The sequence below is a fragment of the Manacus vitellinus genome, unplaced genomic scaffold, assembly GCF_001715985.3.
Source record: "Manacus vitellinus isolate BGI_N305 unplaced genomic scaffold, ASM171598v3 scaffold_1_pilon, whole genome shotgun sequence".
Classification (NCBI taxonomy): Eukaryota; Metazoa; Chordata; class Aves; order Passeriformes; family Pipridae; genus Manacus; species Manacus vitellinus.
This window is the reverse complement of record NW_021939396.1, coordinates 47,162,364-47,178,380: the sequence shown is the minus strand read 5'-3', so window position 1 is coordinate 47,178,380 and position 16,017 is coordinate 47,162,364. Positions and strand designations below refer to the sequence as shown.

At 37.3% G+C, this 16,017-nt stretch overlaps 1 protein-coding gene across 1 annotated transcript in view; it reads left to right on the top strand.

The window, feature by feature from the left end:
• The window catches only part of MIB1 (mindbomb E3 ubiquitin protein ligase 1), an 85,703-nt gene that overhangs the window by 5,372 nt on the left and 64,314 nt on the right, over nucleotides 1-16,017 (top strand). Inside the window, exons 2-4 of the mRNA XM_018075174.2 lie at nucleotides 8,840-9,011; nucleotides 10,575-10,704; nucleotides 12,517-12,621. Of these exons, the coding sequence (XP_017930663.1) occupies nucleotides 8,840-9,011; nucleotides 10,575-10,704; nucleotides 12,517-12,621 (407 nt within the window). The remainder of the gene's footprint in view (nucleotides 1-8,839; nucleotides 9,012-10,574; nucleotides 10,705-12,516; nucleotides 12,622-16,017) is intronic.

Genomic DNA, 16,017 nt, shown 5'->3' with positions numbered 1-16,017 from the left:
CCCTCCCGGGGGCGGATGGCGCCCCTTCTTTCCCCTTTCCCGAGGTTTTGGGTGGAGGGCGGGAGTCATCCACCCTCCCCTTCCCTTCGCGTGGGTGTCCGTGTGTGTGTGCACGCGAACTTGGGACGGATCGGTAGCGTGGGGCCAAGGGGAGAGGAGAAGTTGTCCTGGGACTGCTCAATTGGGGTAGACAAAGCAGAAGTGATCTGCCACAAACAGCGGGCTCCCGGTGTTCTTGGGGGGGCGGTGGAGAGAGGCAACAGAGAGGGGGATTCATCAAGGTTTGGGTTTGTTTTCGCAACCCCACCCTTCCCTTCTTGAATTTATGTTTTACAGTGCTTTTGTGAAAGGGTGACAGTCATTCTTGAGCCCAGTATAGGGGAGGATTGCAGAAGAGAAGTGTAGCACCTTTTTGCTACAGATCACATTAAGTGGTTGAAACACGGTTTTGTCTTGTAGTCTGCACGTTGCCTTTTATCTGTATTGCCAGACCTGCCGTAAAATAGCGAAGGTACTGGGGGGAGAGGAAAAAGCACATTCGTTCATTCTTTTAACTATTTGACTGTTTGATATGTATGCTTTAAGTCCAGTCATTTTGAACAATGGATTTAGATCTGCACTGATACTATGCGGCAGTGTTAGTGTTGCAAGCACTGCAGGGAAATGTTCATTTTAGCACCTCTTTTTACGGTGAAAACTCACAAAGAAAAATATTTATATTGTTAAGTTTCGTCAGAAATATAACAAGGCGATTTGCGAGCTAGACAGGATTGCCTCAATGATGAAGTGATTGGACTGATTTATTGAGGTACTTGGTTGTACTGCTTTTCTAATATGTCTTTCATTTAGAACACCATGAAGAGACCATCTTTGTGCCAGCCATGTGTAGTATTACAGAAAGGAAAATTATAGCAGTGGGTCGAAGCTAAAGGACTTTTGAGGAGACAGAATCATGGAATTCACCCTAATTGATTACAGAAAGTATTGCTAAGAAAAAAACCCCTACATATTGCATGGTGAACCTTTGAGATGGTTTTAATTTTTCTGTGGCTGGGCACCTTCCTCTCTCCTGGATTCATGGTTGTTTTTTTGTTTTAAAACAAGAAGTTGAGAGTAGTCTTTCCAGTTGTCAGCCCTTGTCTTGCAGACATTTATGCTTTGAAACTTTACTTGCATTTGATGTCCTGCAGAAACCAGCAGGACTGCTTCTGCTTAGAACTGAAGTGTATGCATAGATGTTGAATATGAGCCTCGAATGCTCATTGTTCTGGCTCTGCTGGATGTATTTGCCAGCAGGCGGTATCCGGTTAACTGCATCTGGAAGCCTAGACTTAATACTCAGTTTTAACTGTTCTAACCCTACTTTTGTTTGGTGGGTTTTATTGTTTGTTTGGTGGTTTTTTATTTTGTTTTGTTTTTTTTTCAGTCTTTCTAATTTTCATTTCTCTTTATACTTTTGTATTAGAATTTTCACTTCTGTTTCAGGTAGGACTGTGTATATTGCTGTGTGGAAAACTCATAAACACTGCTGTCGTCAGGCTTAGAAAAATGGTATTTCTCTTCCTGAGGTTTCTGGCCAACACGTGCATAATCCTTATGGAACTGTTGCATGGCACTACCCAGGATTGCTTTTTGCTAGAGGGAGTTACTTTTGAGGTCATGGTTCCCTGGAGATAGGAAGAGTAAAAATGTGTGAAATAGTAGCAGCAAAAGAGCAAAGTTGATGGAGTTAGGATGCTGTAAATTTGGATTGAAATCTTGGTTTTACTACTGATTCACTTTGTAGTCTTGTGCAAATCACTTCCCTTCTTCACCTTTTTGTAGTGACTTATATTTTCTCCATGGTACTGACTATCCATTGTTTGGATTAAAGGACTGACTTTGGATGATAGTTTGATACTATCTCTAGGGGCATTTACGTAAGTGGGATTAGGTGACAGGAATTTGTAATGGTAGTATTAATAATCATGCTGTTGGGCAAGGAAATATAGAATGTGGGGTGGCTTTTTGTTTGATGATACTTAGCAGGGTGTGAAATCAAGGCTCTTATAGTTTAAAATTAAAAAAAATTCTCCGGTTCACAAATTTACAATCATGACATGATTGTAAATTTATAGAGAAATTAGATATAAAAATACAGTAGTAAAAAGCAAAATTAAATTGGCTGTTGTGGGGAGTTCATTCTGTGAGGTGTTAAAAATCAGTCTGGATTGTAAGTTCTTAAAAGTGGTGCTTGCAGACAGAGTTGCTGCTTTGATGAGTTTGAGGCCTATGCAGCTGGAAACAGTAGTGATGGATCTGGAACTTACTTTGTTACAGAAGTAGTGCTTGAAGCTCATTCTATTTAAAAAAAAAAAGAAACTTGAGTTTGATACATGTGTTCATAAGTATGTATATGCCATAACAATGCTTCATAGACTTAAAAAATGTGCTGTACTTGTCTTTTAATGGCTGTAGGCTATTACCAGCTTTGTGAGACTGTTAACTTCTTATAAAACTTAAATAGCCTTAGTACCAAGGTATTAGGACAGTCTTCTGAAAACTAAAAGCTCATTTATGATTTACATGAAGAATCTCTTGTAAGCTCTTTGCTCCAGATGTAGTCATCTGGGTAATGAGTGATTTGTGGTGTGAAGTTATGTGGTGTTTTGGCTATGTCTGCTAAGGTAGCTATATTAGCTGCTTCTTAGTGTGGTCATATTTACATTGGCCAGCATTATTTTAAATGAGACAGAGTGATTGAGAGGTATTGGTAAACTAAGGATCTGAAAAGAAGTGAGATTTCAGTTAGAAGAAAGGAAACTTAGGTAGGTCCTCTGTAGTGGGTTCCTCAATGGACAAGTGGTGGGATGTGATACATCAGCAGTGCAGTGTAGTTGCCTGATTACTTGCAAATAAACCCTGTTATTTCTGTGACTTTTGCCAAGATCTAGGAGTCTTGAGTGTCCCCTTTTTCTGGTAGTTTTGTGGAAAAGAAACAGAAAGGAGTAGTTTTTGGAGTTGTTGAACAGAAACCAGAAGGATGTAAACTCAAGCTGTATATTTAGAAGGGAAGGCAGACTTTTGCCAGAGGTAAAGGCCAGACAAGTAGCATGTTTGTAGAGAGCACACCTGGCTACGTTCACATAACATTCATGAGCATTACAGGAACTTTCTGTTTATTGTCTTTCTGAAGATTTGCTTCCAATAGAGCCTAGATCAAACTTTGTTATCCATTTCCGCTTTTATATGGTTGGTTCAAAGTAACAATGTTATTTTCTTACTGAAAATATTTCCCCAATTGTGTTTGACCAAGGGAAGCTGGCATAGGAGGTCTGGAAATGGAATTTTGATGTGGAATTATCCCTCAACTAGAATGTGCGTCAGTGCAATGTGGAAAGCATTATGTGCTGTATTCTGCTAATATTGAAAACTTGGGTGTTATGTGTTGAAGAGCTGAGTGGCTTTCTGTACTTGTATTAATGGGTTTTTGTAGCCTGAAAAGTTGTATAATTCATCAAGAAGTCTTACATGTTGGAGTATTTTAAAAGGCAGACCACCATATATGACTTAGCCTGCAGATTTATTTGTTCTTGCTTTTAGCACATCAAGTGTAATGTAACGCAAATTGTCTTAGTCAAGATTTTTTTAGTGGCTGTTTGTAAATACTTACAGGAGCCCTCACAAGTTAAAAAAATCTAATAGGTTCTTTAGTAGTGGTACTTGGGAGGCCTGTTTTTTTAATAAATGTATTCTTTTACCGTGCCCTTCCCCCATGTCTCCTACACAGAAATCCTCTCCCTCCACGTGTATGTTGTGATACCCTTATCAGATAGGACACATGCTTTAGCAAGCCTGGCATTTTGTGTTTGTAATAATAATTGGTCAGCTGGCTGCTTCCAAACAGTGTATTTAATAGATTAGTTATGTTTGTGAGAACACTGATTTGAGTTTGCATGCAGTTTGTCAAAATCTAACTGGTTAATCTCTAAGAATTCTTGTTTTCAGTTTGCCTGGAGTCCGGCTGTAGTGTAAAAGTTGTCTGGAGTGGAAGAATGGGAAGAACAAAGCATTGCTATTTCTTTTTAAATTAGGATGTAAATGAATCAATTTTCTAAATAGTTTATGGTATCCCTTACCTGGTGGTAGTGTTGTCATTATGATACAAAGGAATTTTGGCTTATTAGAGTTCTGTAGAGGGTGGTAAGTCCATTGGAAAGCAGATTTTGTTGGTTCTCAGATGTAAGTGAAGTCACTATTGGTGTCTTCTGTGCTTAACAGTAAGTGATGTGGATACCCCTTGTACATTTTATTTTACTGTTAAAATGTCCTTTTACTGGACAGCTGTATGTTGCCAGCTAATTATGTTTAGTACAAAAGAGCTATTTGTAACAAATTCAAATAGCAATTTGAGCAACATTGCTTCTATTTCTTTTCACATTTGCAAGAGTGAGCATGGATTTAAAAAAATTGTCGGAAAGGGCTGTAAAATTGGTGTATAAATGAGAGGTGACAGAGGAATGGTGGGCTAAGTAATCCAGGGAGGATTTGGGAATAGATGACAAAAGTGAAGATAACCATGGCAGGGTAGAAAAGGTAGAAAACTAATATAAAATTCAAATAGTAAAAAACATAAATGACAAATGGAGATCAGGAATACTGGATTTTATGTTGTACTAAGGTTGGAGGGACCTTAGGAAATGGCAGCTATTTAAAACTAATTAGGCACGGTAAAAGTACACTTCCTGTTATCTGGTTTCTTTTGGTTTTTTTAGTGCAGATGATACAAAACCTGTTTCATTTTGAAATAGCCTACTTCGAGGAAATTTTGAAGAATAGTTAGAAGTTTAGTGTTTTCATTATCTCAGTTTAGAGAGCTAAAGTGCTGTTTTGGTGCACAGCTGGTCAGCTGCAGGGCTACTACTTGAATTCTGAAGTTTTTAGGGCACTTTAATTTATTCCAGTAGTTTAATGAAAGCACTCTTTCCTAATATAAACTTTGTAAAGTTTGCATTTCTCAACCTTTCTTAAACAGCCTTGCTTTCAAAGAGCGGAAGCAGTTTGTGACAGATACTGTTTGCATTTGGGTCAGGATTTTAGTTTGGCTTCAGAGCCCTACACTTCATCCAGTCTCCTGGTTGTTCTTATATGTTGTGCTTTGATTTACGTCATGGGGTGGTTTGGTAGCACATAAACTGCTTTGGGTTTTGGTGAAAGTGAAGTGAAATATATGATTTCAAGGCTGATCTCGGGTAGAGCCGATCTAGTCTGAAACACTAGGATTAAAGTTTCCTTCCCTCCCTCCAAGTGCATGTACTGCTGCCATGAGGTCCTCAGTAGTGAGTTTTGGTGTGTAGATGGTTAGTGAGTAGGTGGAGACCACAGTGATGCAGGTTGTCCCCTTCCAACCACAGTGGAGCAGGGATCCTCACTGCAGCTTGTGGGGGACCCCGTGCTGAAGCAGGTGGATGTGCCTTGAAGGAAGCTGCAGCCCGTGGAGAGCCCATGCTCGAGCAGTGTTTTCCTGAAAGACTGAAGCCTGTGGAAAGGACATGTGCTGGAGCAGGTGAAAAGTATGAGGAGCTATAGACTGACCATAACCCTCCATTCCCCATCTTCACCAAAAGGGTTTTCAAGCGCTGGAACAGGCTGCCAAGGGAAGTGGTTGAGTAACCCTGCAGATATTTAAAAGACATGTCGGTGTGGTGCTTAGGGACATGGTTTAGTGGTGGACTTGGTGGTGTTAAAGTTAATGGTTGGACTTGATGATCTTAAGGGTCTTCCAACCAAAATGATTGCATAATTTTGTCTGCCGGGGGGAGAAACAGGGAGATAGAGGAGTTTGGAATGAAGGAGTGCAGTTGTCTCTGTGAGGTAGGTAGAGTGTAGAGAGAAGATGTTTTAGTTTTTGTCTTCATCACCATCCTCTTTTTTTTTTCCAATTAGCTATGAATTTAATTTTCACCAAGTCAAGTTTGTTTTGCCTGTGATGGTAATTGGTAAATGATCTCACTTTTAGCTTGACCTAAGGTTTTTCATTTTATTTTCACTCCCTGTCCTGTTGAGGAGGGAGAGTGAGAGAGCAATTGGGTGGCCATCTGACAGCCAGCCAAGGTTAACGAGACTTGTGTTCCTGTAATATCTTGTCAAACTTAAACCCAAATACGTTCTTTCAATCTTCTTTAACACTTGCTATTGATGTAAGTCACTTTGTATTATGACTGTGAATGAGAGTTTAGCTGTCACATTTTGTGATCCAGTAGTAGCAACTTCTTTTACCCTCTTTTTTTTAAGCAGATGAAATTAAAAGTCTCTTAGTCCACTGTCACCAAAGGCATCCAAATCTACTTCTTCCTCCAGATCTCTAGAGCAGTGGTTAGACATTCTGTAACAGGATTACTTGCCTGCTCCTGCTCTGCAGTTCTTTGTCATACCAGCAGTGTTGTGCAGCACCACGAAGAATGGGATTGGGAAACCAGCTCAGCTGAATATTTTTCCTCCTGACTGTTTTCCAGCCTGGTATGTTTCTTGATGCAGTTTACATCTCTGCTCTGCAAAAACCATTTACTGGCATAACAGAAAGAATGGAGCCATCATGGTCATGTGAGGCATGCACTGAAGTGTTGCTGCTGGAATCATATGTCAGGAAATGGATGAAGATAGGCTGTATCTATCAGGGTGGTGTCTAGGGATCTGTGAGATACAGGCATGCCCCTCTAGATCAGAGACTCCAAATACATTGTTCTCTTTTAAGTACCAGGCTCTATGGCCAGTAAAATGACTTGAGTCAAATATCTTTGTATGGTTTTTTTTCTTGATCTTTCCATAGTAACTTTGGCCTCTGGCTAGAAATATTTAGTTTTTATTTAAGTTTACGTATTCTGTATTAAATGACTCCTGACTCCTGATTATGGTTCTTTTTTACCCTCTTTCCTGCTGTTTGGACAAACAGAAGAATCCTACAGCACCCAATTCCTTGATCCTTTCACATCCAGAATAAATGTATTCCTTGGCCAATTGTCTTCCCTGAAATTCAGCAGACATTAAAAGAAATAAATTCCAAAGATGTGTAACTTCTCTGTTTATATGTGAAATACCAATTTAGCAATCGGTTAAAAATAAAACCAAAACAATACCACCCCTCAGCCCCAAGCACCATAACTAGTTAGACTTTTAAAACAAGGTGACAAAAACACTAGCAGGATATCTCAGTCCTTTTAATGCACCTGTTCTTGAAGAGCACCAAAAAAGAGTAAAATGCTTCAATACAATCCCCAGTGCAAGAGAGACATGGACGTACTGAGTCAAGTGAAGGGCTGCAAATGTGTTTGCAGCAAAGGGATCTTAAGGCATATAGTACAAGGAAAGACTGAGGAATATGATGTTTAGCCTAGAGAAGAGAAGGCTCAGGGAGATATTAAGAAGGTATATAAATACCTGGTGGAGGTTGTAAAGAGGATGAAGCCAGGCTCTTTTCAGTGTTGTCAACTGACAGGGCAAGAGACAATGGGCACAAATTGAAATACAGGAACTTCCATGGAAACATAAGAAGAAATATTTTTGCTATAGAGATGATTGAACGCTGGAGTATGCTGCATTGTGAAGTCTGTTCTTGGTGGTGCTCAAAAAACTGTCTGGATATGGTCCTGGGCAGTCAGCTCTAGTTTACCCTGCTTTGAGCAGCAATGATTGGAAGAGACAATCTCCAGTGGTTACTTCCAATCTCAGCTACTATGTGATTCTGTGAAATGATCAAACAGGAAGGCATTTCCTTCAGTTTTGCCTCTCCAACTCTTAATTTTTCTTTGCTGCAGATGGTTCAGCTGTAGGACATAAGTGACTAATAGATTTATAGTGAATTTGGCAGTCATTTCTGAGAACATCCCTTCTGGAGGGGACAAACCCCATTCTTTTTCCTCACTAATTTCAGACTGATCTGGGTTTTTTGAAGGGGGAGTAACTGGGAAATAATCTGTGTTACTCCCAACTTTTTAGTGCTCATTTCTGTCTAGTGCTACTAGACTGAGTGCCAGTACTTCTTTCTTCTGTTGCTCAATTTTTTCCAAAGAGCAGCAGAATTTGATCTTTTTTGGAAATGAACTCGTGGCTGTTCACTGTATTCAGAATGCATGGATAGAAACTGTGACTGATCACTTCCACTCAGCTGTAGCTTGGCAAAGCTGTAGGAATAAGTAGTCTTGAGAACTCAGTTTTTGTGGAAGTTTGGGCAGAGCGCATGCTAGTGGGTTACATTCGATCTGTCTTTGGCACATTCCTTTAAAAAAGAACAGCATAGCAGTAAACTGCTTCAAAAATGGTAACAGATTTTCATGAAGCTAATGGCATCTCTCCAAGAGAGCTTAAGTTTTTTCCTGTATAAAAAAGAATGGAGATAAGCACTTATCTTTTCCACTGTGCAAAATGTGTAAGTCAAACTGTCACACAGTTGAACACAGTAGCCTTTGTGATATAAGGTGTGTTGATAGCCTTAATCCCAAAATAAAGTTCCAGATTGCCTGTATATTTTGATAAACACATTTGGGACCCTTTAACTTATAGCTAAAAGATTTCTTATTTTCTTTCTCTCCTTTGTATAGATGGAAGGAAACAAACATAGCTTTCTCAGCCTTTTAAGCTGAGAAAAGGTAGAATATTTCAGGAACAGACTGACAACTGGAGATATGAAGCAAAGTACACTATCTTTTCCCCTCAGTCATATAGGCTGATAGGGTATGACTAGCAGCATTTCTCTGTTGTTAACTTTTTAGTATGTAGTTTCACATTTTAATGGTGTGCAACAGAAATCTGTGTAGTGGTGTAGCGAAGTTGTTAGTCTTTTCATTTCCTTTTTCTCCCACAGGTATCAAGCATGATGGGACTATGTGTGATACTTGTCGGCAGCAACCTATCATTGGCATCCGATGGAAATGTGCTGAATGCACAAATTATGACCTGTGCACAGTTTGCTATCACGGGGACAAGCATCACCTGAGGCATCGTTTTTACAGAATTACTACACCGGGAAGTGAAAGGTAAAATGTAGCTTTTTCTTCATGAAATTAAGAAGGAACAGTTAATTCCGCTGCAGATTTGGTTACTTAAACTTGGATTAGGTAACATAGTGGCTTGAGGTTAGATTTGGTTACTGGTTGTCTGCCTTTGGGAGGGAAGGTAGCTAGGACAGATCTTGGGAGCTTGGAAAACATGGAAATTTTAGAAACAACAGAGTACAGAAAAAAGGATATGATTATTCAGTTTTGCTGAACCTCATTGTAGTCTTCCTAGTGCTTGTATGTAGCAAGCCAGTGTGAGAACAAGAAGAGAAAGGCCCGAGGAATGTCTAGATGACCTTATATTGTTTTCTCTAAGCCGTGATTTACTACCTAAAAAGTTAACTATTTGAGGGAGGAGAAAGGGGCCAAGCAGTGTTATTGAATTTGAGGGATGTCCCATGGGAAAAATGGCAAGAGACATCTAAGAACGTTTGGATGAAGGGAAGCATAAGCTCTACCTATTTTATTTTTGAGTCTGGGATATCGTGTGGGCAGCATATCAATGTAATGTGTGCTGGGTTTTGTCTCAGTTTTGTACATATTGAGAATTTTCTAAAAAGGTGCTCTGAACAAGATTTCTTTGTGTTTTTGATAACTCTTATTTTGGAAAAAAATGGCCAACGTTTTTATGTGCTCTTTGCAGTCATTGTAACAATTTAACTTTTTCCCTTTGTGCCATCTGCTGGATGTTAAAAGTTCAGCAGGAGGGTGAGAGACTTCCTGAAGCGGTCAGGAAACAATCTGAATGTCTGCTGAAAAATACTTTTGTCTGGCAACATTTTTCTGTCATGAAGTAAGAAGTCTTGTTGCATGAAAAGTGGTGGCTTTTGAGATGACAGAAAAGGCAGGAAAATGTTTGTCTCTTTGTTTCTATTATTTCTAGTTAAATACTCATACTCATGAACTGTTCTGTTTGAGTTTATCTACTTCAGTTCTGGTGAAAAGGAAGAAAGAAGTTTGCTTTAGAAAAATCACATAATATGACTGAAAAAATGGGTGCTGATATATTGACTTAAATTTGCTAAAACATGCTATGGAACGCATGTAGAAAATAAACTAAGGCAAGGAGGGAAAAGAGGTACAGCTTTTAATAGCATAATTCTGAATAAAAGTGGCAGGGCAATTGTGGAACAGAAGCATTGGCCTAGGGTGCATCTGAGAGAAACAGAAGTGTGTTTATATGACTCTGCATGTTTCTTTAATGATTTTAATAATAACAGTACAGATCTATATATATGTTTACAAGGTGATTGCTGGTAATAGAAAGTCTGGAGAAGAAATTGCTATTAGAATTAAAGACTCATTATAAACATAGAATAAATCAGATCTTGGAAGATCATGTTTTTTGTCTTGTGTGCTGCTGTTGAAGTTGAGAATTGAATGGATGCGATTCATGCACTCAAATCTGCAGGTGTGGGGTTATTTTTTGTTTTATTTTGGAGTTATTTGCTTTCAAAATGCTCTCCTTCCTATCCCCAAAGATTTGTTTTGAACTTTCTTTATTATCTTGACATTTGTGGGTTCTTCTTTTAATAACTTCAGGGTATTGTTGGAGTCTCGACGTAAATCAAAGAAAATTACAGCAAGAGGAATCTTTGCAGGTGCCAGGGTAGTACGAGGAGTTGACTGGCAATGGGAAGATCAAGATGGTGGCAATGGGCGTAGAGGAAAGGTAAAAATAAAACTGGTTTTAATGAGATGCACCTTCGCATGCTCGTGTAATGGCCTCAGCAGCCTTTCTAATTGTAAAGTAAAAACATTGTCATAAAAGTTACTATTTTAATTTGCTGGACATTTTTAAATCTTATCCTGTAATGCTCAAGCATTTAGAAAGAGGAGGGTATATATACCATAACAATTCTTTTACATTTAAATTTGCATTGTTATGATACCAGCACAAAATTTTTTTAATTACTAAATTTTTGTCATGGTGGTCTTTTAAGACTGACTTGTAAAAACATTAGGTCTTGAGCATATTTCAGGCATTATTAGAGAGCTGGTATGAAAACAGAGCTATCAAGAGTAGCCCTTTCTGGTCATCACTGCATTCAGTAGTCTTATTGCTCATTGGCCAGCAGTTTGTGTAACTCTTGCTCTTGGTTTTCAGTGCTGGCACCTGGGATTTTTGTTTTTCATCTGATAATTATAGGGACTTTTCCAGTTTAAAATTAAAAACTTCTTAAGTGTTGGATCTTGATATTAGATTCCTGGCTTAGGACAATATATGAACACTTTTGATGTAGTTCTATAGTAAAAATATTTGGATTTACTGAAAATAGTATGGAATGGTAAATTGCTAATTGTAACTTTTGCATATTTTCCATTTACAACTTCTATTTACCTTGAGAACTAATCAAGGTTTGTTGTAAGAATGAACATACAACAGGCAGTGTAAAATATACTGTACTTTTATCACCACATTTAAGAATCGGATGCCCTTATGTTTTGGTGAACTGGTTTTGGGGGTTTTTTTGCTTGAATTTATTTTTAGTACACTTAAGCAGCATTTAAAAAAGAGTGAAAAGTTCCTGGATATTATGTTTAGCTCATTTTATATTGTTGCTTAGCTTATCTTATATCCTAGACATTTAGGGAAGCTTTAGGACTTTAGGAGATTTCATTTTGAATTTTATTGAAAAGAAATAATAAGTTTAAATCTCTTAAAGCAAGGGATATTTAGATGCAGCTTTTTTCATCTTGATTATTTACCCCTTCTTGTGTCAAGATACTTTGAAATCTCTGAAACTTTGCAAAATAAGAGTCATAGCCTGCATGGTCTTCTTTGTGTGCTAAACTTGTATTAGAGGGATTACTTGCAAGCTGAAAATATGTATAAATGTATATGAATATTTTTAATAAGGAAAAGTATGTGGTAGATAGTAGAAACAGCTTTTAAATAAATACAAATAAGAATGGAGGCAAATTCTGGAAACTTATATTTTATTTTTTTTAATAATGGCAGTGTTCTCAGAATTTGGTGCATGGCCTCATGATTTCAGAAATGTCAGGGAAAGACATTTTCAGTCTTCATCTTTTGTACTGTTGCTAAACATATTTGCTCTGGAAATAAAACTTTGTCTCCTAACATAGTGCACAGTTACCAGGCTAATGCAGGTTAAACTAGACAAATAGAAGCAATTAAAATAGTTTCCATCCTGTTTTTCATAGTGAAATGCTGCTTCTGATAAGAACATATCACAGCATTATAATATAACTTTTTACAGTTCAGATTTTGTTCTCTGCTTATGTAATTAGATTATCTACCAAATATACAAAGAGAAAAATAGGCCTACAAAGCATATATTCAGTCTGCTCTGGGGAAGACTTGTATCAAACAGAAAACAGCTTTAGAATAAATTATATCAAATTCAGTAAAACTGCTATATCCTGAATTATTTTGAAGAGATTAACAAGGTTTTAAGTTCAGATTGTGCTTCTGAGTCTTTGTTCTAGAAACAGTTTTCTTGTTTTTCAAACTGAATAGGTAACTGAAATCCAAGATTGGAGTGCGTCGAGTCCACATAGTGCAGCATATGTTCTCTGGGACAATGGTGCTAAAAACCTTTACAGAGTCGGCTTTGAGGGCATGGTAAGTGTAAAGGAGCACAAAGGGTAAGATGCACGGTGGGGGAAGGGCAGTAAGAATAACTTGTTGTGCTTTATGGTCCTGCTTTTGTAATATGCCTTGTCAGTTTGCATGCTGTTAGTTAGGTCATTGTGAATCCAGCTGTAAGGGTCATGCATATGTATTAGTAAGAAAGTCTGATCTGGGAATTTATAAAACATGTGAATAACTACAAGTTAGGAGCTGGTTTCATCCATAGTAAATGTTTGCATCACGTACGTGTTTATCTTACTGTGTTACTATTGTGCTTAAATTAAAATTCAGAAAAGAAGAACAAACATAGTTATGAAATGTTTATAAAATGGATTGTTCAACTCCTGAATTCTTCAGTTGACTTCAAATTTTGGTGTGACTACTGCAAAATTTACAATTTTTGAATTACTGTCAACACTTGAAATCCTACTGAGAGCAATTTTATTTTTGTCAGTGGAAAGGTGTTGAATTAAATTACAACTTTATTTGCTTTAGCAGAATTTTTCTGTTTCATTCTGAAGCTTCTCCAGCTACTTTTCCAGCTCTAGAGAAGAAATGGGTCAGACTCTAGCCTAAGTACCTTCTGTTGCTGGGTTTTCTTATCCTAATGTGGGTCAAGGAAAGGTTACTTTGATTATCAACTGCTTATAATGTCTTAATTAGCGTTTTCTCTGCATATTTGTTTGATAGTGCAGAGAAAGACCATGTTAACTTAACATTGAAGTGCCATCTTGTCAGATGTGTAACAGTAATAAAATGCTAAACAATGACTAGTTACTTTTTTGAATGTAAACTGTTTGGCCTTATAGCCTCACTTAACGTTTATTTTTATAATTAAAAAGAAAATAAATACCACTTTTGCAGTAAATATGTATTTTAGTGTCATGTTTAAAAAGCGTAAACGTATTTAGTGCAGGTCAGCTTTTCTGATGCATGAAGATGCTAAGGATAAAATATAAATCAGTATTGAATTATGTGCTTCATGGTGCCCAGGAGTTCTAAAGAAAATTCCTTATATACTGGCAAAAGGTAATTTAAAGTTGTATGTAGTATTCTGTAGTATAACATTAAATCAATGTTTGATATCTTCCCTGTTATATTTGTTTGTAATACATGGAAAAGTAACACAGTTACAAAATCTATATGGAATGAGATACAAATCAGTTGTTGGGGTTTTTTTGGGTTTGTGTTTTGTTTTGGTGGGGTTGGTTTTGGTTTTTTTGGGGTTTTTTTTTGTTTTGTTTTGTGGGATTTTTTTGATGGGGTTTTTTTGGGTGTTTTTGTTGTTTTGTTTTGTTTTTGTTGTTATGGCTTCTGTATTACACTGTTAAAATTTGTGGACTGCATAGTAGAAGTGCTGTGGAATCATTGAAGATTCCTTCTGGCCTCAGGAAAAAATACATTTGAGATAAGTTATATTCTGTTTTGAAATAGTTATTCCCATAATAAAAAATACATTTTTTATTTGTAAATCAACTATATTCTGTTTCCAAGCTTTTGCCACACGTGGAAGTGTAAAGTATTTCTAGAATACTTAATTAAGTACTGAAACTGTAAATTTGAAGGGATAAGGGTAACCCTTCACACAAGTTTTGTAGAAAAACAAATATTTGGTCATTGAGTTAACAAAATAGCTTGTTAAAGTGCGTGTGAAACTACATCTATACACAGTATATTTAGGATAATATATAAAAATATATATGCATATGTACAAAAGGGATAATTTGGGGCTTTTTATGTACTGCTTACATGATTGTAATCCATTCCTACAATAATTTTATACCTGATACTTTTATCAAATGCAAATTTCACTTCAGACAGAATGGATTCTTGGATGTCTGTGACAAAGTCATTTGAATGTAATGCTAAATTTTATAACTGATTAATAACTTGCTAAGTGTACAATTCATTATGATTATTTACCCCTATTTATGTGCTATTATGTAAAGCTGACTAACAAGCTGTCAGGAAGTTCACATAAAGTTGGGGCAAACTTGTTTTGGTGCTTGGAAATTGGTTAAAAAGGTCCAGAGAATGTTGAATCCACAATACTCAAGAGTGTGTGCCCATGTAAATACAGCTGGGAAGAGACCCCAACTTGCCAATGAATAACACTTGACTCATGCTAATGGAGCTGATTAAAGAAACACAGCTCGTTATTGTAAGTCAGGGTTCTTGTTTGATAGCTGACAGGCTGCATCTGGTCCTCAAAATTAATCTATCTAGCCTGCCAGCTTTTCCTTGGGAGAGATGAGGATTGGCTGGTGGGGCAGCAGGTGCTGGCTGAAAACTTGCATTTATTTCTGGTCAGATACTTGGAGTTTTTGAGTTTGTTGTTGCTGTGCTTACATATGAAGTGGTTGAGAGAGGTGTATCTTTTTTTTTTTTTTTTTGTGTGTAGTCTGGCATTTAAATCTGGGAGTTTCTGCTGCCACAGGCCACAAATTCCCGAATTGAAACCTGTGTTTATGATGCTGTTAGGTCAAATGACATGTTTGATAACATGTAAAAAAAAAGTGTGGTTAGTGACACTACTCACATTTCTTACCTCTATGTACTGAGAATCTAGAGCCAAACCCAGCTGTTAACCACCTTACCTGCTTTCCATACATGTGAATGTAGCCTTTTGCAATAAAGAGATACATCATATAGAATTGGAGAGTTAATGGGAAGATTGTGGTGCAGCTTTTTGGGCTTGTGTCTAGGTTTTATTTCTTCATGTCACACAGCTGAGAACGTAAAGCTGGTAACTTCCATTGGTTTTCAGTGGAAAATAGTTCCATCAGCAGAAGTGCCCTAAATTAGTTTCATTTAGGAATCAGTTTTATGCTACCGAATTTCTTTGCCCTGTACCACTTCCCTTTATTTCTGTGATTAACCTCCCCTTCTTGTTTCTCATTATGGAGGATCATGCTTTCATCTGTGTATCCTCTGAAAGAAGCAACTGTAGTTATGATCCATCACAGTGATCTGTAAGCCATCTGTGCTGGTCTACTCTTTTCCATGAATTCTAAAATAGTTGAGTGCATAAGGGAAATTGAGAAGATTCCTTGTCCCTGTGTAATTGATACCTAATGTCTGTTCATCAGCTTTTATTTGGGTTACCCATAAAATTAATCTTTGAAATTACTCCAGAGGATTTTAAGAATTACTTGTTAACACTTTTTTTAAAAACAAAAACAAAGTAAGTAACTTGGTATACTAAACATTGCGAGTGAGTGTTATAAAATAATAGAAATATATTTTCTGCTGCAGTTACAACTGTCAGATCTGTAGTATCAGTCAAATCTTCAACTCTCTAGTTTTTTTGTCTCGTCCCCACTACATTGAAAATGAGGCATTTAGGAAGAAGCAACAAGGATTTTCATTATTTTACTAGTTTGATGT